The sequence below is a fragment of the Thermobia domestica genome, chromosome 14 (genome assembly GCF_964235325.1).
Source record: "Thermobia domestica chromosome 14, izTheDome1.hap1.1, whole genome shotgun sequence".
In the NCBI taxonomy this organism is placed as follows: domain Eukaryota; kingdom Metazoa; phylum Arthropoda; class Insecta; order Zygentoma; family Lepismatidae; genus Thermobia; species Thermobia domestica.
In genome coordinates, this window is record NC_137467.1 from 5,150,541 (window position 1) to 5,178,092 (window position 27,552).

Genomic DNA, 27,552 nt, shown 5'->3' on the forward strand with positions numbered 1-27,552 from the left:
ATAGTAAAATATCTCAATTTTCGATTTTTTTTAGATACGACACTTTGTGACGCTGTCGACGATTTGAGAAAGCGTTACCCCCTGTAGCGAACGCGGTCAATGTGGCTATTCAGTAATTTTACTTTCACCAGAGCTGTAAATCATACTGTGAGCCAGTCAGGGTTTCCGGGTCTTTTTGCCACTTCCAGGTGTGTAATAGCAGAGTTCCAATACTCTGCACAAACCATCTTCCAAGCAGCTATTTCTTGCTATAATCCCTTTGCCTGGCAACACGTCTTTCCTTTTTTCCTTTCTTTTGAAATCTTTTAAAGAGCAGGCGGTCTATTGTTCCGAAATGCACCAAATACGCTCGAGCTAACGTTTTCTCCGCGTTTTTATTGCTTTCGCGTTTGTGAATAGCCATCTACATTTCAATACATGGTCAGCGTATTCCAAGCTTACGCATGAGCAATAAATACGCTTTTCGGTCGCCTGGAATAGCCGGGTACTTAGTGTGATCGCCGAGGGACTTCCTTGTTCATATTTGACGGGCTAACGTAGCCACAGATGCCGACAGTCCAGAAGCCTAATTCCTAATCTCTAATCCTAATTCATTTTACCTTATTCTAATTTGCTTTGAATTGACGAGAGTAATGTTTTCTCTTAATTTAGATTTTTATTAGTTTCTCTTTATTTTTCGGGATCATGTGCAATGGTGGTTTGGTGCACATCCCATTCTCTTTAAGCACGCCCAATCAACGATAATTCTGCGAAATGAATGTTTTTATGGGATGACTCTGGTACTAGCGTTAGTTCTTTCCTTGAACGTTCCTGTATTGTATTCCCGTAACCGCATATTTTTTTACTTCTAAATTTTTTTTAAAAAACTCAATATTATTGGAAAACAAATATTAAATTTCTGGTGTCTTTTTCTGTCATATGTTATTTATTACATTTATTCTTTAGCTTCTTCATAACCTCTATTTTATTTTGATTTTATATATTCTTTTTATATATACTTCTAATTTTATATATTTATATATCTAATTTTATGCAAGGAGTGAACAAAAAGTAAGGTTACAAAGCCTGCAGTGAAACGTCTATATATACAACCAATATAGCTAACAGATAATACACACACATTAAGTTATTTTTCGACGTAGTCTCGGTATTAGTTGAAGCACTTGTCGCATCGTGGGATGAGTTTGGAGATTTCCTCCTGGTAAAAATTCTGTCCTTGCGTGTTCAGTCACGTTGTCACGAAGTATATCGTGCACAATGTGACGAACGCTTCCGAACGACATTCCTAATTCTGCCATCAGATGGCGTAACGTGATTCTCTTGTCGTCCTGAATCAGATCCTCCACGCGAGCTGGGTTCAAATCTGTTGATGCCATGCTGGGGCGGCCACTGCGCACCTCGTCGGTGACGTTTTCTCTGCCAACCGCAAACTTTCGACACCGTTCTGCGACATACTGACAAAACATTACAGTCTCTCCGTATACCTCTACCAGCTGCCGGCGAATTTCGGCCGCGGTTACATGTTTCGTCCACAGAAATCGAATAACTGAGCAGACTTCATCGCAAGACTAGTTTTCCAAACGAGTCGCCATTTTGTGTTTACATACAACTAGCGCCATAACTGGCGGGTGGCTAAAACTCTGCATAGTTGCCAACTTCATGTATTAAAAAACTCCAGAAATATCGGTCTTGTAACCTTACTTTCTGATCCTTCCTCGTATATTTTATGTTTAATTATTTATTCTGTTAGCTTTTCCTCGACCTTTGTTTCAGTTTCTTCTCATTATACTAAATTCTTCTGTTATACAAATTATATATGAACTCGTTTTCTTCCAGTCTTTGTTGTGAATATTTTAACGTGCAGTGTATGTCTAGCACTGGCCTTACCGTGACGGAGACAAATAGCCTCGCTCTTGACGTGTTTGTTACACTGTGAACAATCAATCTTTACTTTTGTTGCAGGAAGTAGCAGAAGAAACGAAGAAAAAGATAGAAAAGGAGGAGGCAGAAGCAAGCGTTAAGAAGGAACAAACAAGTGCAATTGCTGCTGATGCCCAGAAAGATCTCGGTAATTAATTAGTACCTTTATAATCTTTCTTGCTGTAAATTTGATTTTTTGGAAATCATACTTTGATCATAGTTTTAATATACAAGATCCACTCACTAAAGAACCTGAAAATTTGAATAAAAAATACAAAACTTTGAAAAAGTTTGCGATTCTGTTTTTACTTTTTGTGGTGTACTAGAACTATTATCAGATGGGCCTGCTTCACGAACAGGATTCTGAGAGTCAGTGAAACAAGATGGCGGCACCCTTGCAGGCAAGGATGTTATAAAATAGAGGATCTGTCCATTCGTATCTTCAACATATGAACTCAATGTAGCCAAAAAAAAAAAAAACAGAGCACCGTCTGATCCGGCACGTTTGATTGGCTAGTCTCGTTTCGGCCATGATTGTTGGCTCGAAACATTGCGATCTTAATGGCGCGGAGTGGGCAGAGTAGGTGTGGCGAAGCTTTGACGTATGGCTTCACGATTTTGTTGTATGGGCAAATCCTCTATTTTATAACATCCTTGCTTGGAGGTTTGCACCAACGTGGAGCAGCGGAGTGTCAAATGATTTGAAACCTACTTCACACACACTTTCTTGAACATCACCACGTCATCAACAATATGATAGGCTGACTCGACACTAATGTACATCTTTGCTGCAAAATCATTCACCGTAATGCGTCTGTTTTCCCTATAAAGTCCATCCCGTGATTGTTTCCCGTGATTGCACAGACAGAGCGTCCTGGACGTGGCTAAGCTTCAGCACTTGTTTCACCCCGTTTGAATCACTCGTACACTTCTGTTCGATTCAAACAACTTTCACAATATTATTTCACTGCCATCCGATGGTGAATTTCGATTGGTTTCAACCCTTCACTTAATAGAAATCTAATGACGATCCGCTACTTCATGTTGGTGTAAACCTTCAAGGGTGCCGCCATCTTGTTTCACTGATTCCGAGTATCCCGTTCGCGAGGCAGGGGTACCAAGTCTGTCTGATAATACTTCTAAGACACCACCAAAAAAATAACAAAGAAGTATAAACTTTGTCAAAGTTTTGTACTTTTTATACAACTTTTCCGGCTATTTATTGAATGGACCTTGTATATGTAAAATTTTCTTATATATAGGGTGTTAGTGAACTATATCAACAAACTGTAACAGGTGATTTCTTTTATCAAAATAAGAGAAAAAGTACATATGGACCTGTGGCGAAAAGTGCATAGTTTCAGAGCTAGGGGTGTCCAAAATCGCGAAAAAGCTAAATTTCAATAGGCCCTATTTCGAATTCCAGAAACTGTGGATGTGTCGTTATCAGCGTAAAGGAAGTCACGCATACACAATTCAAAAGTGCATATTTCATCAATTGTCAATAGGTGTACAGAGTATTCCCTACACGGTGTAATTCTCAGATATGCTTTCAATAGAGTTTTCAGATATTCCCTGATTTCAAGGGGGGTCCAAAGTAGGCAGGATATAAGCCTTGACAACATTGGATACTCAATGCTTCGGAGGGAACTCGGAAGTGTTAGGAACTGGCAGCTCCATGTTATTTTTGTTTATTCGGAATAACGTATGATGCGATGTATTTCGTCATGGTATATTTCACAGTTTCTTCACATATAAGCGTGAAAGAAAGCATCGCAGCATGCGTTTCAATGAGTATGAGAGACCGTGCTGCTGACGATCCTTAACACTTCCGACATCATGCCAAAGGATTCCGTGTTCACTGCTATCAAGGCTTATCATTTGCCTACTTTGGATCAATCATAAAGTCAGAGCATATGCTATGTGACCAAAGTATCCGGACACCCCCCCAAAACATACGTTTTTCATATCAGGTGCATTGTGCTGCCACCTACTGCAAGGTACTCATTATCAGCGACCTCAGTAGCCATTAGACATCGTGAGAAAGCAGAATGGAGCGCTTCGCGGAACTCACGAACTTCGAACGTGGTCAGGTGATTGGGTGTCACTTGTGTCAGAAGTCTGTACGCGAGATTTCCACACTCCTAAACATCCCTAGGTCACTGTGTCTGATATGATAGTGAAGTGGAAACGTGAAGGGACACGTACAGCACAAAAGCGTACAGGCCGACCTCGTCTGTTGACTGACAGAGACCGCCGACAGTTGAAGAGGGTCGTAAAGTGTAATAGGCAGACATCTATCCAGACCATCACACAGGAATTCCAAACTGCATCAGGGCCCACTCAACGTACTATGACAGTTAGGCGTGAGGTGAGAAAACTTGGATTTCATGGTCGAGCGGCTGCTCATAAGCCACACATCACGCAGGTAAATGCCAAACGACGCCTCATTTTGTGTAAGGAGCATAAACATTGGACGATTGAACAGTGGAAAAACGTTGTGTGGAGTGACGAATCACGGTACACCATGTGGCGATCCCATGGCAGGGTGTGGGTATGTCGAATGCCCGGTGAACATCATCTGTCAGCATGTATAGTGACAACAGTAAAATTCGGAGGTGGTGGTGTTATGCTGTGGTCGTGTTTTTCTACAAGGGGACATGCACCCCTTGTTGTTTTGCCTGGAACTCTCACAGCGCAGGCCTACTTTGATGGTTTAAGCACCTTTTTTGCTTCCCACTGTTGAAGATCAATTCGGGGAAGGCGATTCCATCTTTCAACACGATTGAGCACCTGTTCATACTGCACGGCAGTGGCGGAGTGGTTACATGACCATAACATCCCTGAAATGGACTGGCCTGCACAGAGTCCTGACTTGAATCATATAGAACACCGTTGGGATGTTTTGGAACGCCTAGTTCATACCAGGCCTCACCGACCTACATCGATACCTCTCCTCAGTTCAGCACTCCGTGAAGAATGGTGTGCCATTCCCCAAGAAACCTTCCAGCACCTGATTAAAAGTATGCCTGCGAGAGTGGAGGCTGTCATCAAGGCTAAGGGTGGGCCAACACCATATTGAATTCCAGCAGTACCGATGGAGGGCGCCTTGAACTTGTAAGTCATTTTCTGCCAGGTGTCCGGATACTTTTGATCACATAGTGTATATCTCAAAATTCGGTTGATGGCATGTCTGAGAATTTCACCCTAGAGGGAATACTCTGTAGACCAATTGAACATTAATGAAATATGCATTTTTGGATTTTGGATTCGTGACTTTCTTTACACTGATAAGAACTACCATCCACAGTGTCTCGAATTCGAAATAGGGCCTGTTGAAATTTGGCTTTTCCGCGATTTTGGACAGACCTGGCTGTGAAACTATGCACTTTTCCCCACACGTCCATATGAATTTTGTTTCTTATTTTGATGTAAGGAATCACCTCTTACAGTTTGTCGGTATAGTTCATTAACACCCTGGATATATATATATATATATATATATATATATATATATATATATATATATATATATATATATATATATATATATATATATATATACAGGGTGGGCCATTTTAATTAATCCACGGAAATATCTGAAAGATGATAAAACATAGAAGAAATTTTTGAAGTACACGTTATATATTGCTAAGGGGGAAAACCAATTCCGCCAAAAGTACCCCTCCCCGCCCCCCGTAAATGGGAGTAACGGGGGGTAACTTTGAAATGTCAAATGGGAACATGGGTCGAGTGATACCTCGTTCGAAAGGTCTTGGAAAACTAAGTAACGCTGTACCAAAAGATGTTTCATATTGTGCACCAGTTTCAAAATGGCCGCCATGATATGGTTTGGAAACTCCAGTACCCGTAGTATGAAAACCATGGAAGGTAAATGAGTGGAACAAAATTGAAATACGTAAATATCATAGGGCATATCGAATGGTGTGATCCCTGTGATCCCAGTGGCCTCCCTAAAGGGGTCTTGAGGGCTAACTTCAAAATTTCAAATAGTAACATGAGTCGAGTGGTACCTCGTTCGATAAATCTTGCAAAATCTAACATATTGCAGGAGAAAACGATTGATGTCAAATGGCAGTGTTCTCAAAAGGCCGCCGAAAATAGTATCCGTGTCAGAGAAAAGGTTTAGTACCCGTAGTATGAAAGCGATTGGATAAATCAACAGAAGAAAAACTGGAGCAGCTAACTGACGTAAGGCACATCGAGAGGTGTTGTCGGGGTGACTCCAAGGGCCAACTGAAAGGTATCCGGGGCCAGCTTGAAAATTTCAAATAGCAGCTTGAAGCGAGTAACATCACGTTACATAGACAAATTAATATCAAACAGCTTCTGTAAGAAAATTTTCGACATGAGACACCGTTTTCAAAATGATCGCAAAGACATGGTGACTGTGTCTAAGAAAACGTCTAGTGCCCATAGTATGAATACGGTTAGACATAAATGAAAATAACGAAAATTAAATAGGAAAACTACGGAGGCGTTCCAAGGCTCGAGAATAATACAACAGAGATAAAAAATATTAGAGTAAAATTGCCATAATGTATAGAGAGAAATCCAAGTCCTGCAAAATAATCTCTCCCTGCGCTCTGTATGTGAGTGGGGTGGAAAGTAAGTATGAAAGTTCTAATGAGAACTCTACTTTAATTCGTAAATTAAGGCTAACCTTACAAATAGGTATGGTGTAGTTGAAACATTTGTTTGTAGGATGACGCTGTAGTGACTAAAAAAACAGAAACTTTTATGCAATGCGTGCTGGCTATTCAGAAAGCATTTCGAGGATATACGTACACACCGTTTCGTCCCTCAAGCTCACAATATGGCATGAATGCTAATAGTTAATGAAAATGTAACTGTGGCCATCCGCGTTAACTTAGTGCACCAATTCTCTATGCATGAAGTCTGCCTTCCAAACAGCATTGGGTAGGTCAAGCGTACGCCCGAACCGTTGTCCGGTCGGACATTGAAATTTTGAAGTTAGCCCACAAGACCCCTTCAGGGAGGCCACTGGGATCACAGGGATTACATCATTCGATATGCCCTATGATATTTACGTATTTCAATTTAGTTCCATTCATTTACCTTCCATGGTTTTCATACTACGGGTACTGGCGTTTCCGAACCATATCATGGCGGCCATTTTGAAACTGGTGCACAATATGAAACATCTTTTGGTACAGCGTTACTTAGTTTTCCAAGACCTTTCGAACGAGGTATTACTCGACCCACGTTCCCATTTGACATTTCAAAGTTACCCCCCGTTACCCCCACTTACGGGGGGCGGGGAGGGGTACTTTTGGCGGAATTGGTTTTCCCCCTTAGCAATATATAACGTGTACTTCAAAAATTTCTTCTATGTTTTATCATTATTCAGATATTTCCGTGGATTAATTAAAATGGCCCACCCTGTATATATATATATATATATATAGAGAGAGAGAGAGAGAGAGAGAGGTATATAGATATAAATGAATGTAAACAATACATACACTATATATTTATTCCTCTTTTGAGTGGTATGTTTCGGTCATTGGCCTTTTGTAACTGGGACAAATGTCCTCGCTTCTCACATCACTATTAAGAACCCAACTCAAACAGTCAATGAAGCGTAAGGTAGGGAGTTCATATGAAGCAGATTCATAAGGAGATACATTGATATACTGCTTTGTTTTAGAACAATGTAATGGTACGAACGGTCCTGGGTTCGATCCCGGTGTGGACAATTGGTCGAAAAAATGTAAAAGCTTTTCCCAGGCCAGCCATCCTGAATGAGGTTTTCCTGTTACCGGACAAATACTGGGATGGTATTGAACATACAGGTTCCAGGCTGGTCCTTCCTTCCCTTTCCTCGGATAGTGAGATCGTCTAGGATCATCATCCCTTATACGTAACGGTCTAACATGGCCATAAATGCCCAAAACCCAGAAATCTAATTCCTAAATCCTAAATCGTAAAATAATTTATGACAAACTTTTTTTCCTGCGACGATGAACCTTGGGACTTCTTAAGATGTAGAGTGTGTTAGTTTGCATCCAGTAGACAATCACATTTGAAAGTAGTACGCATTTAAACAGACAATCCACAGCAACGTTCTGTAAAGAATTCTTTCTTACGATGTCACAACATATGACTTGTGCTGAGGTTATCGCCCCGACACAGGGATCGCTTGACTGGATAAAGCTAAATAAACCCCCTGGAGCGTAAATCCTTGTATTATGTCTCCTTGGGACACATTTTCACGCCTAAACGGAGCCATGGAGGTTTGCGACGCCCACAATCAACGCTTTCGTCGCAAGGAAGAACGGGGTATATTCCCTTCATTTCCTTTCGAATGCACACTCTCTTCCTTTGGGGATTTTGATTTAAGAGAGGTTGGATGCTGGCTTCCAGCAGACTTTTCTCATTCAACTCTCGTTTTATTGTCCAGTCTGGTTTTAGCGTTAACCACTTAAACCCGCAAATAGACGTCTCGCAACAAAGTGAATGCAAATTTGCAACCAATATACGCTAGGAAGGCACTAAATCTGTTTATCAAATGCTGCTGCGATGAGGTAAACTGACTTCTAGTAAAGCTTGTCAATAGAATAGGACTCCCAAAAGCAAACTGAGACCAGCCTCAATTCCCTGATGAATCAATGGTCGTATCCGAAGTACTGGCTTTAATAGAGTAACGTGAGGTTAGAACGTTAACTACTATCTCCGAAACTCCTGACATGAGTAAGAAATACCACGGAAACTAATTTTTTTTCCCAACGGAAATGAACTACGTAAGATTATCTAACCAAGTTCCTTGTAATAATTCCAAGCGATCCGATAACTCTGCAAGGATACATTGGTTTAGTTGTAGAGCGCTCACTTACTGTTAGAGAGGTGTCTGGTTCGGTCCTAGGAAATGAAATGAAATGAAATCTTTAGTTTTACGGCCCACGATTATGCTGCTTAGGCTAAATGAGACGGTGATGATGAGAAATGAGTGAAATGGTGGAATGAAGAAAGTGGGAGGAAACGGGAGAACCCTGAGAAAACCCACGCACACGGTGTTTGTCCACCACAAAGTCCACACGGTGCGAGCTGGGATCGAACCAGTTACTCCAAGCACCGGAGGTGAACGCTCTACCACTGAACCACCGCGCCCCCCAGGTTCGGTCCTAGGTGAATTTCTGGTTCACAACATTGTTTCATTATTATTTTTAGTTACAACATTGTGTCCGTGGGTTTTCTCTGATTACTCCCGTTTTCTCCAACACTATCATTCCATCGATTCTTTCACCATCCTTCACTTGCCTTAATAATCCATTTTCCTTAGCCCCGAGGCAAGGGCGACGATTCTGGGGTAGGGGGGGGCAAGGAGGCCTCCAAAGCTCATGTGTGCCCCTGTACTGTATTTATGAATACACAATATTTTGCATAATTTGAATGCAATTTGTCTTAAAATCCTCATATATATACCTTCTGCATCTGAATGGGACCCCCAAATTTACAGAGAAACCGGTACTCTTGCCTAGAGGACATAATCGTGGGACGTTAAACTAAAAGATTTAATTTATGTTTAGTTATGTCTCTAGCTATTTGGTTTCATTTTTATTTATTTTATTTTATTTTATTATTTACTGTTTTATTCTATTGTTATTTTAGTTATTTTTCTTGTGTCGTTTCTATTTTTACTTATTATTTTAGCTTTCTCACAGTTTGTTTTATCCTCGATAGGGATGGGCACGAGCGAGTTTTCTTTGAAACTCGACTCGACTCAAAACAGATATCTTTGAACTCGACTTGAGAAGTCGGCTCGAAAAATTTCCTCTAACTCTACTCGAAACTTGACTCGAATTCGGGTCGAGTCGAGCCAATCGAGCTAAATCCTGTGTCTACTTTAAAGTACTCTTTTCAAGTATCCTACATAGACAATATAATTATGAATTATATTACTACTGCAACTTATTATTATTATTATTATTATTATTATTATTATTATTATTATTATTATTATTATTATTATTATTATTATTATTATTATTAGAATATCAAGACCATGTATAACCATGAAAGATAAATGCTCTATAACTGAATACTGAAAACGAGTTAACTGCCGATCTCGTTCGTCTATTAGTCTTCAGGAGGCAAGGACATCGTTCACGAGGTTCTCGATTTCAGTTCAGGAGGGGCAAGTATTCGGGCTCTAGCCAAAAATTGAAGATTTTGAGGCAAAAACCCGTCAAGTCTAAAAAGTAAAAGTGTAAAGGAGATAGCTTCACAAGAGTTTCTCGTCATCATTTTTTTTTCAAACTTGGCACATATATACTAGACCAAAAATAAAGCGACACGTATTTTTTGTTTCTTTCGGAAAATAGATTAAGGGGGTAAAGGGCCCCTTTTCAAAAAAGGGTCCTCTTGATTAAAAGCTACACATTAAAGCAACGACACTCTACCGATCCAAAGATGACTTTAAAGTAGGAAATGCGGATTTTGTCGTTTCTGCGAGAAAAAGATTGCAGGGGGCAATGGGTTCCTTCGAAATGACAAAGGACTCCACACAATCCTTACGGAAATTCGATTTCGGTGGAATTGCTTGAAACCGTGATATGTTATAGATATTGTCTTTCTAAGGAAAACTCTCAATAGGCACAACCACAAATCACTGACCGTTTGGCCACTTTTTTGAAAACAGCCGAAGATAACGACATTCTGGATTTCGGTAAAAATGACTACAACTATGATATGTTGTAGATATTGTGATCCTGATAAAAACATCTCAATGAACACAACCAGAAATCACTAACCGTTTGGTCACTACAGGGCTACTTTCTTGAAAACAGCCGAGTATAACTATGTTCTGGATTTCGATAAGATTAATTAAAACTAAGAAATGTTGAAGATCTTCTCATCATGAGAAAACGTCTTAATGGACACAACCATCGAATTGTGACCGTTTGGCCACTACAGGTCCAGATTTTTAAAAACAGTCAGGTATAACGATATTTTTGATTTCAGTGTAAATGAATGAAACTGTATGTTGTAGATGTGATACTGAGAAAAATTGTCTAGTGCTTTCCAGGGTTTTCGTTTGTCTCGCAAGATGAACATCTGAATGTTCTCTATGCTTAAATGATATTGGTCGCTACTCTCCCCACCCTTTTCCAGAATATGGGATAGGACTTTTCATTGTTTCATACAATTCCACCAAAATTCCCGAGTATCCTTACCTTCTGCTGTTTTATAAAATGTGGCCCAGTAGTTGCCAAATGGTCATTGATTGGTGGTTGTGTCCATTGAGACTTTCTCTCACAATATCTACACCATATCACAGTTTCAAGCACTTACACCGAAATCCAGAATACCATTAACTCCTTCTCGTTGAAAAAAAAAAAGTGTCCCTATAGTGGCCAAACAGTCAGATATGGGTGGTTGTGCCTCTTGAGACATTTTTTCTCAGTATCACAATATCTACAACATAGCACGGTGTCAAGCAATTCCACCGAAATCCAATTTCCGTGCGGATTGTACGCGAATCTTTGTCATTTCGGAGGGGACATTACCCCCTGCAACCCTTTTCTAGCAAAAACTACAAAAAAAAACTATTTCCTACTTTAAAGGCATTTTTGCATCGGCAGAGTTTCGTTTCTTTAAAGTGTCCCTTTTAATCAGGGGGACCCTTTTTTGAAAAGGGGCCCTTTGTCCCTTTAACTTATTCTCCGAAAGAAACAAAAAAATACATATCGATTTGTTTCCGGTCTAGTATATATGTGCCAGGTTTGAAGAAAGTCGGATGACGAGAAACCCTTGTAAAGCTATCTCCTTTAAACTGAGAAAAATCCGTTCTCTGGACAGCAGTATATTGTACAATATACGGAATCCTCTTGCTTACTACAGAAAGCAGTACGGAGCATACGTTATTCATATGCTACATAAACACTGCCCTTTGATGTAACATCACGCCGTTGCAGGATGTCTGATGTCTAACAGTCTTCGTTATATTTCATGCATTATGTTACCTTCGTCTGCTTTATGTTATATATGTCCACTTGTATGTGAGATCCTGACCGCCTATATTGTTTCATACGGAAAGTCGTACAGATGGAACAATTATACAGAAAGTATTATAAACCATGCGTTTTCATTTATACGTTTTCTGTACATTAAGTCCAAAAACTACAGGATTTACAAATGTAACATACGATTTTACGTAGGCCATATACATTTTCTTTACTCAGTGTACACTTTTACTTTTGGGCTTGACGGGTTTTTGCCCCAAAGTCTTCAATTGTTAAAAATTATATGGGGCCGCCAAACATGTTGAAACTGCTCGACCCGGGTTTAGGATTGTTAGTGGCTCGAGCAGCTCGGCTCACAGCATATTCACTCTCGAGTTAAACCGGGAAGTGAGCCGAACCAAAACGAGCTGATGGCTTACCTCAAAGGAGCCTGTTCGAGCCATCGGCTCAGCTGAGATGAGTCGAAGTGAGCCGATGGACTCATTTCAACGGAGCCGACTCGAGCCGATGGCTTACTTGAGCCCGAGTCAGTGGCTCATCCTAACTGTGCCGGCTCGAGCTTTTCGCTCAGTTGAATTGACCCGAGCCGGTTCACATCACTACCTCAGTTGGGCTTCTGCTTGGGCTAAAAAACATTTGACCATGTAGGTCTCAGTCTTTATGGCAAGAACTACAGTAATACTTATATTGGTGCTCACGACATTTGAGGCTGGTTTACATTTGTCATGGCTTTCGTTTTCCAGTCTTATCAGGCTATGATTTTAAAACTAGTTAAAACGAACAGAACAAGCGAGCCATTTATGGAACTCGACCCGACTCGAAACTCGATCTCAAAAGCAGTTACTCAACTCGAGAAAATTACCTTTGACTCGGCTTGAAGCTCGACTCTAATTCGAGTTGAGTCGAGTTTTAGCTCGACTCGTGCCCGTCCCTAATTCTCGATAGCTTTTTAATATTTATGTTGTTATTTTACTTTGTTTTTATCACCTTTTGATCACAGTAAAAAAAAAGACATAATTTTGACAAATAGCCTCGGTGCTGATCACTATTAAAACCTAATCATTCATTCATTCAATTGTTGTGATCTCCTGAACGAAACCAAAAAGGAGATTGTATTGGAAGCAACGGATTAACGTGCCATTGAATAACTGAACTAAGGGGTAAAAGTGGATCGGAAAAAGTAGGGGAACGGTAGATAACAGCTTGATGTCACACCGTCCCCCTGCCTATCTTTACCCATTGTATTTTTTGTGAACTGGGAGGACGCCGTACTAATTTTTTGGAGGGGAGGGGAGGCCGTTCCCCCCCGCGTTCCCCTTCAGTTTTACCCCTGGCTGGACTCTTTTTCATAATTCGAAAGCGAAAAAGCAAGTTGATTTTGAGTTTAACGTCCCTTGCAGCATCGAGGCTATATGAGACGGGAGCTACCGATTATTGTGGAATCCGAACCACATGAGTTTCCACCGGGAATCGAACCTCGGTCTCCCACGCCAAAGGCGCGTACGCAAACTGCTTAGCCACGAAGGAGTTCAAAAGTAAAATCATATTTTAGCATTTTCATGATCTAACTGAACTTTTGTCTTTGATTTTTTTTAATGTTTCTATTCATTAATAATATGGGAGATAAGGGCAATAAAGAATTATTCCAACTGTGTAATGATATATATGAAACACGAGGGTGACCAAAAGATTTCCTGAAGACTGTCATATCATTTCGTTGGCTAAGAAATCGAACTCAAAGAGACGTGAAGACTACGCGAACCGATTAGTTTCGTATCTTATGCTGCAAATATATATATATATTTCAAATACTGAACAGGTTGCATGGAAGAAGAAATAAAAAAAATATATGAAAGAACAAGTAGGTGTTAGAGTAGAGAAGATGACAGAAGATAGAGCAATTAAAAGGTGAGTTCGATGGGGCTGTCTCTCGCCGACGTTATTTAGTATCTATCTAGAAGAGCTAGTGAAGAAAAATAAACATGATGAAAACGATATTTTGGCAAGATGTAGAATTCCTAGGTGTATACGGTTTAGGAAGGCCATGCGGAGCTTGTGGAACTGAAAAGAAAATTAATAAGATGTTAGAAAATTTGAGGAAGGGTTGTGAAGAACACAGGATAAAAAATAAACCTTAGAAAACAACAGCTTTGGTAATTGGAACGAAGTGGCCGGTTTCAAATATGGAAGTAACACGCAAAGAAACATTAAGGAGCAAGGAAAGTCTATTTTCAACATTAATTTCTTATTTTTTAGAAGTTTTACTTTGAATTTTCAATGCATAGAATGTGTTGACCATTTGTCTTACCGTGATGGGGTCAAATAGCCTCGTTGCTGACATTCCCATAAAAAGAAACAATAATCAATCAATATTCTATTCGAGGGAGGGTCAGAAACTAAGATTACAAGGGCGATATTTTTGGACTTCCGTCTGTTACAGAGAAATGAAGAGTGTGCGGTAATTTTACAACATGGAATTGGCAACGGTCAACCACCCGGCACCTACGGCGTTAGTTGTAAGTAAACACAAATGGAAACTTGTTTGGAAAACTAGTCTTGAGATGAAGTCTGCTCAGTTATTCGATTTCTGCGGGCGAAAGATGTAACCGCTGCTGAAATTTACCGGCAGCTGATACAAGTTTACGGCCAGGATTTCTCACCGACGGCGTAATCTTCCTACACGACAACGCAGGCCCGCATATAGCCCAGAAGACCACCACGCTATTCAAGCAGTTTTGCTGGTACATCATCGACTATTCTCCCTACAGCCCGGACCTCCCTCCAAAAGACTTTCACTTGTTCCCGCAAATTGAAGGAGCACCTAGGATGACGTTGCTTCGCTTCAGACGAGGAGGTGAAACATTTCGTGACAACGTGGCTGAACACACAAAAATTAGGATTTTTACCAAGAAGAAATCTTCGAACTTATCCTACGATGCGACAAGTGCCACAACCGATATGGAGATTAAGTCGAAAAATAAATTAATGTATGTACTATTTGTTGGCTGTATTGCTTGTATGAAATAATACGTATATAAACGTTTCACTGTAGGCTTGTAACCCTACTTTCTGAATACTCCTCGTAACTGCTATATGACAGGGGCGGATCCAGGGGGGGCGATCGGAGTGATCGCTTCCCCCCCCCAGAAGAGGAAACTTTCTTATTTTATATATATAAATAAACCCATCCCAAAGTTTGGAGCCCTTAAAATAAACAGTATGACAACCTCCCCCCCCAGAAGTCGGTCCTGGATCCGCCCCTGCTATTATTGAGATTATGATCAGTGTTGGAAGCTAACTCCCATTAGTAAGGGGTAACATTCTAATGTGAGACTAAATGACTGACGTAGAAGATATAGAGCAAGTTTGTACAATGAAAATCCTTTTTTTTCTTTTTTCAGACGAGGCAATGCCAGCGCTCCAAGCAGCTGAAAAAAGCTTGCAGGAATTGGACAAAAAAGATATTACTGAAGTCAGAGCCCTGCTTAAGCCTCCAGAAGGAGTGAGGTTGGTAATGGAGTCCATTTGTATTGTTAGAGGAGTTCAGGGTGCTAAGGTAAGTCACTTTAAATTCGATCGAAAATTACGAAGACGTCTTGATGAATAATTTCTCGAAGTTTTAATTTTCGTTAATTATTAGGCAGAGGATGCAATGTTTTGTTTGGTAGAGTCTTTAAATAACGAACTCGGCAATTAAACAAATCACTTTTATTATAAAAATAAACTCTTGTAAAAGTTATTACTAAGTTCTTGTAAATTTCTAAATGTTTTCAGTAGGGTCTATATAACAAATTTCCTCGGCATGGAAGGTGGCCTCGGAATACAGGTAAATAAACAGCGGTCTTAGACAAGTATCAAGGATACTCCATTGCTCATGCCAGCCCCGGGAGTAGGTGATTGAAGGATATCTCCTGTGCTCATAGCAGCCTCGGGATATAGCTTCAAAGGAAATCTCCGTACCTCATAGCGACCCCAGGAGAAGGTGATTAAAGGATATATCCTTTGCTCATAGCAGCCTCGGGAGATAGCTTCAAAGGAAATCTCCGTATCTCATAGCGACCCCAGGAGAAGGTGATTAAAGGATATATCCTTTGCTCATAGCAGCCTCGGGAGATAGCTTCAAAGGAAATCTCCGTACTTCATAGCGACCCCAGGAAAAGGTGATTAAAGGATATCTCCTTTGCTCATAGCAGCCTCGGGAGATAGCTTTAAAGGAAATTTCCGTACCTCATAGCGACCCCAGGAGATGGTGATTAAAGGATATCTCCTTTGCTCATAGCAGCCTCGGGATATAGCTTCGAAGGAAATCTCCGTACCTCATAGCGACCCCAGGAGAAGGTGATTAAAGGATATCTCCTTTGCTCAGAGAAGCCTCGGGAGATAGCTTCAAAGGAAATCTCCGTACCTCGTAGCGACCCCAGGAGAAGGTGATTAAAGGATATCTCCTTTGCTCAGAGAAGCCTCGGGAGATAGCTTCAAAGGAAATCTCCGTACCTCGTAGCGACCCCAGGAGAAGGTGATTAAAGGATATCTTCTTTGCTCAAAGCAGCCTCGGGAGATAGCTTCAAAGGACATCCCCATAGTTCATTGCAGCCTCAGGAGAAGGTATTGAGAAGTGAGTGATCAGCGATGAACTGAGAGTTTCCTTGTCTCGTCGTCTTCTTTTATAGACGTCTTCTTGGAGGGAGGAATCATGAGGGAAGTCGGCTTCCTTCGTGTTTTTTTTTTAAATCTTCTTCATGTCTTACTTCCCCAGTGGTCTTTTTGCACCGTCTGCTAATGTTTGTGTATGAACGTAAAATCACGTGTTCGTAGTAAAAGCATGCGATTTCTGTGCCTGACGATATGGAAACTTACAATATAAACACTAACTTTGATGTAATACGGAGTGCGGAAATTTAGGATAATTCCACCTTTATGTTTAACTATATCTAAGAATATCTAATTTTAATTTACAAGTAGTATGCGCGTAAAAAGTATGTCATTGTCAGGAAGAGATAAACAACAGTAGACAATCTGTTAGTTGAAATTGTGATTTACTGCCAATACTTTACAATTCCTTCCAGCAAAATAGGAACTATCTGTTATTACTAGCAATGAACGAAACAGACTTCTCAAATCCACAGAAGTCGTTTGTTTTGAATTTCTCAAAAACCTGCTCATGAGAATTGACTCACAAGCATTCATTTTGTTCAGATGGGTGTCACCTATTGACTGGTATATTCTTATCTTTAAATAGTATTTCAGTTAAATATAAATTAAAATATGACAATTTTGAGAGGCATCTAGCAGAAATAAGAATACAAAATAGGAACTGGATTCAACTTTCTAAAGACAGAAGTCTCACAAAAATCTTGCCAATGCGGCATTGAATCTTCGGGTTCCATAAGCCATGGAGTGAGCGATTAATTATACTTTGAGACTATATATCTCATTAAGCCCTTACGTTCAATGTGTCATTTTCCTATGTGCATGCTGTAATACCAGTTTCATTTACAGTTAAAAGATTTTCTAGACCATTAGATAGGACATAGTTACTGTGCGCACGTCAGGAGAGCATTCACATTATTGATTTTTTTTTAAAAAAAATATATATTTACATTGTGAAACATTTGGACTGAAAAAGGAAAATTCTGACGTTCTGAGACGATTTTATGCTTCTTCAGGTTGGCAACACTGACCGGAGATCAAAGATAAAGTTTTCCTTTTTCGATCTCGAAATAGACCTCGAAGTTGCTAATTATTTATCGTCAAAAGAAACACATGTGAATTGTAATTAAATGCTCCCTTAGGTCTGCCATCTACTGAGACAAAACTTTTTTTTTGTATTTTGTGTCAGTAAGGTGCTGTCATCTACAGAAAAATATTAGAACTAACTCTTGCCTTGCATCCACTAACAAATTTCATCATCTCCAGGATTAATACGACCTTCAATAAAGGATACGTTTTCATTACATCCACATGGATATCAATGGTACGCTAGTCATCTAAGGAGAAATATTAGAACTAATTCTTGCCTTGCATCCACTAACAAATTTCATCATCTCCTGGATTAATACGACCCTTAATAAAGGATACGTTTTCATGACATCCACATGGATATCACTGGTACGCTAGTCATCTAAGGAGAAATAGTAGAACTAAGTCTTGCCTTGCATCCACTAACAAATTTCATCATCTCCAGGATTAATACGACCCTTAATAAAGGATACGTTTTCATGACATCCACATGGATATCAATGGTACGCTAGTCATCTAAGGAGAAATAGTAGAACTAAGTCTTGCCTTTCATCCACTAAGAAATTTCATCATCTCCAGGATTAATACGACCCTTAATAAGAGATATGTTTTCATGACATCCGCATGGATATCAATGGTACGCTAGTCATCTAAGGAGAAATAGTAGAACTAAGTCTTGCCTTGCATTCACTAACAAATTTCATCATCTCCAGGATTAATACGACCCTTAATAAAGGATACGTTTTCATGACATCCACATGGATATCAATGGTACGCTAGTCATCTAAGGAGAAATAGTAGAACTAAGTATTGCCTTGCATCCACTAACAAATTTCATCATCTCCAGGATTAATACGACCCTTAATAAGAGATATGTTTTCATGACATCCGCATGGATATCAATGGTACGCTAGTCATCTAAGGAGAAATAGTAGAACTAAGTCTTGCCTTGCATTCACTAACAAATTTCATCATCTCCAGGATTAATACGACCCTTAATAAAGGATACGTTTTCATGACATCCACATGGATATCAATGGTACGCTAGTCATCTAAGAAGAAATAGTAGAACTAAGTCTTGCCTTGCATCCACTAACAAATTTCATCATCTCCAGGATTAATACGACCCTTAATAAAGGATACGTTTTCATGACATCCACATGGATATCAATGGTACGCTAGTCATCTAAGGAGAAATAGTAGAACTAAGTCTTGCCTTTCATCCACTAAGAAATTTCATCATCTCCAGGATTAATACGACCCTTAATAAGAGATATGTTTTCATGACATCCGCATGGATATCAATGGTACGCTAGTCATCTAAGGAGAAATAGTAGAACTAAGTCTTGCCTTGCATTCACTAACAAATTTCATCATCTCCAGGATTAATACGACCCTTAATAAAGGATACGTTTTCATGACATCCACATGGATATCACTGGTACGCTAGTCATCTAAGGAGAAATAGTAGAACTAAGTATTGCCTTGCATCCACTAACAAATTTCATCATCTCCAGGATTAATACGACCCTTAATAAGAGATATGTTTTCATGACATCCGCATGGATATCAATGGTACGCTAGTCATCTAAGGAGAAATAGTAGAACTAAGTCTTGCCTTGCATTCACTAACAAATTTCATCATCTCCAGGATTAATACGACCCTTAATAAAGGATACGTTTTCATGACATCCACATGGATATCACTGGTACGCTAGTCATCTAAGGAGAAATAGTAGAACTAAGTATTGCCTTGCATCCACTAACAAATTTCATCATCTCCAGGATTAATACGACCCTTAATAAAGGATAGGTTTTCATTACATACACATGGATATCAATGGTACGCTAGTCATCTAAGGAGAAGTAGTAGAACTAACTCTTGCTTTTCATCCACTAACAAATTTCATTATCTCCAGGATTAATACAACCCTTAATAATGGATACGTTTTCATGACATTCACATGAATGTCACTGGTACGCAAGGGGTTAATAGTTCTATATATTGTCGCCATGTTAGTGGTATTATAAAGAGATTTTAAAGGTGTTTGTTTCATCTCAAGAAGTGACATGTTAACGTATAGGTTACCAAATAAGTTATTTGTCCAATTTATCGCAAAGTATGCATGGAAAGCTCTTCTGTACGTATAAGTCTAACCTTTGCACATTTATTTCCGTTAAACCCTAAGAATAGAGTAGCATTATGCTCCTATTTACCTACAGTGTCGAATTTAGGTTTGATCGGGTCCTAAGCTATTGAAAGGGACCCTTTATACGTGAAACTTTCTTTTTCAGCGACAAAATGTAGCAGTTTTTTAGGTTTGAGTATATGTTATATGGTAACTTATAGGCCTAGGGGTTATCTAAATGGAAACGGGGGTCCATTATAAGCGGGGCTGGATAACAGGGGTCTTATCACAAGTGGGGGTGAAAAATAAAGGTTGGTTCACAAGAGCCTAGTACATAACAACACAAAACACCATTGTAGTATATGCGTTTGCTTTCTGTTATTATTTGGAAATTACATTACAATAAGTTTTTTCTTTAAATTTTTAGGTCTGCAAGCAAGTGGGGTCCTAAGCTATAGTTTGTTTAGCTTATTCGTAAATCCGGCACTGGCTAAACCCTAATAATAGAGTAGCATTATGCTCCTATTTACCTATTTTGCCAATTTTATAGATCCAACCATCCAGTATTTTACCGGACATTTCGGTTGCTAATATTCTTGTCCGGTGTCCTCTACGACCTCAAAACCGGACGTTAAATGTCAGGTAATTATTCCTCGTGCTGGTCCTATTCTCTATTCTATTCCGATTATTTTGGAGTGACTAAAGGAATCGTTTGTCGATGAACATGGTAAAAGCAGAGCTTATAATATGCTTTGATGGCCGGCTTGTCGTGCACGGAATTTGCTGAAGAGTTGAAGGCAGGAAAATTTGTTGAACTTATCAAAACTGCTAAAAGTCAAGAAAGGTACATTTTCAAGAGCGCAACTAGCACTGCTTCATCCTCAGCTGCATCTTCCAATTAAATAATCCATCCAGATCCAGTTAAAAATATGTAGGCATTATGAGACATTAGCGGCCGCAGCGAAGCTATTATAGGGAGCTAGCTTTAATGCGAGGCTGAGGAATTCAGAGTTGATTGACAGGTTCCCCGCCCCGTCACCAAGAAACAGTCACTCGACAGTCCTGGGCAAGGTTGCCAGTGCGTTGTCAAAAAATTCAGCTAATACTCACTTAATTCAAAGAGTTTATGCAAGTATGCATCCCCTTTCGAAGATCCCTGTATACGTGGACACACGCAAATTAGGCTGTGATAACAAATGCTTCAGTTTTTTCTCCCTCGCTTCTTCGTCGCACTGCACTATGGCCTTCCTTATTACTTCTCTAGCTTCACTGTGTATAGTTTGCCCTCTCTTACGCTGTGAAGACATTGTCAAATGAATAATAAACAACAAAACCGCAACCACAACAGCACACAACAAATAACCAACTTACACTCTCTTCAGAATGACATTCATGTGACAAATTTTTAACCCTGGCAACGCTGACATATAGAAGGAGGGTAAGGGAGTATTGCAAGAGTCAGGCAGAAAAATTGTTGAAATTTTCCCCCTTCATCTCAGCCCCCGCTGGTAAACAAGCTAGCTCCCTATAATAGTAAGACTTATTTTTCAAGTATGTTTGTGAATACCATAATTATATTGCAAATTATATTTGCTTTTCTGTTTGCAATATGACGTACTATTGATGGTAGACTACAAAAATTAGCCTGCATGTGGCAACTCAACCAAAGCTGGAATAAGTAAGTTTAATAAATAGTAGTACCTAAAGTTATAGATAGTAGACATAGAAAGTAACTAAAGTTATTAAATTCCAACTCCAAAATCGCTCAATTTTAAGTGAAGTAGCCCCTTTCGCAGTTTACGTTTTTGACAAGCGATGATGCCACAATCTTAAGAGTCTTCATCCCGGCGAAATTAAAATACCGCTAATTTTACAGTAATTATGTGATATCTTCAAATAGATAAAAGATAATTGAAATATGGAACAAGAGCGCCCTAGACAATATCATTTTACATGAGGTACCGTTATCACGACTCACTTATCTGCTTTCGATTTCGAGCCATTTTGAAAATCGGCATTTATTTTCGCGTTTCTAAACAGCTGAAAAGGGAAAGCCACTAGGTGATTTGTGATAACGGTACCTCACGCAAAATAATATTGTCTAAGGCGCTCTTGTTCCATATTTCAATTATCTTTTATCTATTTGAAGATAATCACATAATTACTGTAAAATTAGCGGTATTTTAATTTCGTAGGGATGAAGACTCTTAAGACTATACGTAATCCAGGAGAGTGTCCGGTATTTCCATTCTCAAAAGTTGTCAACCTTAATAGATTGACATGTAAATAATTTTAATATAATTAAACTTTATGTACGCAATTATGTTCGAACAACGTGAACGAGAAAAATGAACACGTGTATTGATACAAAGTTACCTTTAGACATGATACTTGCAGGAAATATTCTCTAAGAACCATACATTGTTAAAAATCGGTTTAGCATAAACTAAAACAAGTACAAATTGTTCCTCCCTCGTACATTCTCCCTTAACTTTCTAAACACACATGAACTGCAGGCGATAATGGGAAGCCACCTTTCATGAAGCAAAAATCAATTTTTCAAACATTTGTTCAGAAAACAGATTGAAAAAAAAATAATAAAAACACATTTAGCATCAGTGAGAAAAATCTCTCCTCATCAAACGAATGTTTTTTTTTCTTTTTCTTTTTTCTTTTTTTTTTTAGACAGACGTCCACAGTTGTTAGATTACTTCCACAAATTGCCACTAGATGGTTAAAACTCCATTTCACTCTATTCTGTCTGTAAAATGCTTTTACCTAATTGCTTTATAGAGTAACCGGCCAATCACGAACTTTTATTTTTATTGTACTTTGATTTTAAAATTAATCAGTGGTGCATCTAGGCCAAGGCCAAGGGGCCTATCCCCCCAGTTTTTTTAAGTGACAAAAATAATTTAAGCTATTATTCATATATGTTTGGAAGTTTATAGTAAACTCATGATATGTCTATCATAATATGAGTTCTGGCTTCCCCCCCCCTCCCCCAGTTGTTACCTTCTAGATTAATATCACTTTTGAAGAAAAGAATGAACAAACAAGAAAAAGATTGCTGCCAATGGTGTATTTAGGATTTTGTTTCGGGGGGGCGCTATGCACAATACGTGAATAAACACTTATGTTTATCCGTTTCGCCCTTTAAAAACCCAAACACACAAAGGCGTCATTGGGGAAGCAAGGGGCTGCAATTGCCCACCTGAGTTTCAGAATTAAATATGTATATATTTTTTAATTGATTATATACTAATATACTAGGAAAAAACGTAAAACTCGTATGTTGGTGGAGGATCTTTACTCCGCCCTCAGGCAAATTTGAAATGACTCTCCTGCAAACACTCGTTAAATATTTGTAATCTCATTTCAACTTAACTGATTTCGTTTTAGAAAATAAAAATGGAAATATTCAGTTTTATCTGTGTACGTTTTTAACTGAACGAAAATGTTGAAACAAGTTGAGGCTGAAATATACTGATTGCAGTTGTAATGGTAAAAATTGTAGACTGGTGAATCTTATGTGATATGATACACGCAAAAATTTAGCAGCGAATCTAACCTTTTATTCTATTCATAGAAGAAGAAGGAAGCATCCTCTTGGTCTACCTAATTTCGCGGGCTACTTATTCCCCCCTCTTGATTTTCTTTAATTCAAATATTTACCTTTCTTTATAACTAAATGATGTAAATATTCCTTTGCTATAATAAATAAAGTCCTGTTATGTTGATATCCGTGTAAGTTGGTGTGGAACACTAGTTTCGCTTATCAGCTGCTTAATTTTGGTGTTATTGACGATGTCTAACTTGAGTCACAACTAATAAAGGTCGAAAGTATGATAGAAACGAAACAAAGTGACAACTAAGAAAAAGAAACAGAAGAGTAAGATGGACGAATGAAAGAAAAAAAAACGCAGTTCTTTCATGGAACAAAATTTGACAAATACAGTATTTTTTTCTGAACAAAGAGCATAAGAAAATGGAAAGTCAATGACATTCTTAGAAATGGTAAGAAGGATTATTGTTGTACGTACAATGCGAATAACCAAACAAATGTATTTGAGGGGACTTGAGCCCGATAGACACCTAAATACGCCACTGGTTGCTACACGTACTTTATGTTAGATAATCCATTCTAAAATGGTAAAAAAAAAAAAAAAAAATCAATTATAAATCTCGTCTGTGAATTCGCTTTATGTGCAAAACTTAACTTACATAATAAACTTCCCCGTTAGGTAAATCTTGCAGTAACAGATTTTATCGTCTAAACCACATTTCAATTTGCACATGTATCCAGATTTCTGAACCAATCTTTCGATTATGTGTAGCTCTTCGTCATCGTCCCACCGGTACTTCCGGTAATAACCTCAGCAAAAGTAATAGTATACTTCCGGGAAAGCATAGTGTGTAGCCGGATCTTACATCGTACATTGTCTCTATGTCGCTCTAGATCTAAAATTGTATCTCGACTCCAAACTCCAAACTTCTTTGTCGATATCTGTGAAAGTTAAAAAAAACGTAACAGTTACTATCAAACAGCAGACATCTCCGTAAACTTCTACTAAATCAAGTACTTCTACCGAGATTGTGCTTTACGTCACCAGGTTATTAGACAATAACTTCAATTAAAAACAAACAAGTATGTGTTTAATTGAGATCTGTCAACTGCCGTACATGTCACTTCACATAAACAGTTCACAGACACATTCTAACAACAAAACAATCAAAATTATTAAATTATTTACATACAGAGGCTTTTATCTTTTATTCACGCCTAAAATTATCGTGTTTTAATTCATATCATAAGACTTTACTATCAAGATTGATTATCTCTAGGCTGCTAACAAAAATATTGCAACGCACTCCAAATAAAATTTCACGGATAAACAAAAAGCATAACCACGCAGCGGAAGACGCGTTAGGCTTACGCCTTAATAATAATAATCCTGCGTCAAAACATTTTTTTAAAGAAAGAGGCAGGATCGTCATTTCAGATTTTGCTTCGGGGGGGGGGGGGGCAAAACCCCTCAATATAAGTAAAATTTCGTGTTTTTCACTCATTTACTACTACTCTATTGATAAAATCTAGATAAATCTCAAACTCAGGGGTAAGGGCAAATGCCCCTCCCTGCCCCCCTAAATGACGCCCCTGGAAAGAGGGTGTATTTCATCCCTATATCATGAAATTACAATAAAGATATATGTTACTTTAATTTCACATAGGTAAATAATAATGTTAATGTGGTATGAACTATTGATTCATATTTTAGATACATGGAAATGAAATGAAATATTGAAATCTTTAAGTTTTACGTCCCACGTTTATGCCGGTTTGGCTAAAGGAGACGGTGATGATGAGAGATGAGTGAAATGGTGGAATGAAGAAAATGGGAGGAAACGTGAGAACCCCGAGAAAACCCACGAGCACGGTGTTTGTCCACCACAAAGTCCACACGGCGCGAGCTGTGATCGAACCAGGGACCCCAAGCACCGGAGGTGAACGCTCTACCACAGAGCCACCGCGCCCCCCTTTTAGATACATGGGTATATAGATTCGGGTTAGCTATATTTTGGTAATATTATTTGGTAAATAGTACGTCTTTTAGACAATAAGTAATAGATAAGCATAGCCACAACAGTTGAATATCTTTTTTAAGGATCCTGGCTGTCTGAGACGTTATCCTACAGTTTAATGTAGATTCAGAAGCACATGATCTCTCACGAAGAGTCGAACCTAGCTCTTCTGCGTGAGAGGCACGTATGTAAAACACGAGGGACACGCCATCATCTAGCTTGAAATCATGTCGCTGCTTCACTTTATTTAACGTAAAAGTAGTAGGAACGAGTTGGTAACATTTTTAAATGAGCTGGTCATCGGTTTTGCTTTATTATTTTTTAACTCTGCAGCGAGAGATGAATACTTATTATAGTCACTCCATGGTTCGATGCTCAGAACTGCATGAATAGTTGAGCCTTCCCCCCCCCCCCCACACACACACACAAAAATGAAACCGCAGAATCAAATGGGATCGATGGACGGGAGGACGGGCGAATAGGGAAAATCATTAGAGTATATCGGGCTTTCTATGTCTGTCCTTCAAAATGTCGGACATCGCTTACGTTTCATTTCACGTCTCGTTTAAATTACAGTAACACGAGGTTTCCCATCAGCTAGATTCATTTCACCCCCAACCTCACCCGTCCATTTCACAGAAGCACTGCGTACACATTTACAAGGTGCACAATGCAAATGAGGCACACTTCTTTCACGATACGAATCAGATGTATCATTGCAACCATCTAACAATTAATGTTCTTTCAACTTGGTTATTCAAATCTTTCAAATTGTATATATTTTAGACTCCAAATGAGAGTTGCCTGTTTAGACTTCTAAATTGTGGTATGTGTAAATTGGAAAGACTCATAAAACGGCTATGTACGTCTGTTGAAAGATATCGGATTAAAACACGTTAAACCATACAGAGAAACGATTCTGTTAATTTTACATTTTGTGTTGCAGAAACATTATATCTCCTCTCATAATCCTCTATTCAACATTGATCATCTAGAACAAAAACGGCAATACCTAATGAGAAACAGTCTTTTTAATATAGATAATTAGGGATGCACACGAGACGAGTCGAGACAAGATTTTCCTGACAAAATTCAAGTCGAGACACGGCTCTTCCAATAGAAATATATACATTTTTCGAGTCGAGACATCACTTTTACAGCACATTTTCGAGACGAGACAGCCACAAATCTCATCTCGTGCGCATCCGTATAGATAATGTATTCAAGGAATAGATTTCATTTCATCTCTCATTATTATATTAAAACAAGAAGTGGTAGAAATTCTTAGAATTTCCTGATTCAATATTGACTTCCATAGAACAAATACTATAAAATATAACGATAAACCCCACACCTCCCGTTGGCCTCCTATGTCCTGCCCTAAACTGGAAGCTCTCTTGGCCCTTTTATCTGTAGTTATGTAATGTTCACGTAGATAGGACAATATTTAAGTATGAGGTAGGAGAATTAAGTTTATTCTCCTTTTAGATTATATGAATCATATCGAGAACTTTGAATGTTAGGAAAGATGGTTAAGGGAAACGTGCGAGGGAGAATCCGAAAATAAGTTTCCCCAGGGGACTATGGACAGAGGTGGAGACGCAAGACCAAAAATTAGCATGTGACATTAAAGATTAAATGTACCTTTAGTTTTCGACGTAAGTACTACTTACATTGAGACATTTGTCATACCGGTCCATAAGCTTCAAAAACCCTTGCAGGAGAAATTGAAGGCTCTGCATACGGAAGAAGCGTCAAACAGCTTCTGTGACTTCAGCATTGCTTCCAAAGCGTCTGCCACCGAGAGTCTTCTTTGAAAGCTGGAAACAGATGGAAATCACTGGGTGCGAGATCAGGACTGTATGGTGAATGGGCAAGGCGCTCCTATCCAAGAGACGAAATATGGTTTTGCTTTGCTGTCGCTGAGTGAGGTCTCGCGTTGTCATTTAACAACAGAACACCAGATTTAAGAAGGTCCGGCCGCTTGCTCGGAATCGCCTGGACAACCGCTTGCACTTCCTCCTTTGACCACGACGTCAAAAAACGCGCCTTCTCTCCATAGCTACTAGACTCAGACTGAGAGACTCGTCTCCACTTTGTGCAGGCTCTGCGACAGCGCCATCTGCAGGATCGCTGTCGTATCATACCCAATTGTGTCTGGGTGTGCTGCACGT

The 27,552-nt window shown here is 39.1% G+C and overlaps 1 protein-coding gene across 1 annotated transcript in view; it reads left to right on the forward strand.

Moving 5' to 3' along the window:
- The window catches only part of LOC145670651 (dynein axonemal heavy chain 1-like), a gene marked incomplete at its 3' end in the record, with an annotated part of 1,762,390 nt that overhangs the window by 1,399,049 nt on the left and 335,789 nt on the right, over nt 1-27,552 (forward strand). The window contains 2 exon segments of the mRNA XM_081739441.1: nt 1,963-2,068; nt 15,329-15,483. Coding sequence (XP_081595567.1) covers nt 1,963-2,068; nt 15,329-15,483 — 261 coding nt within the window.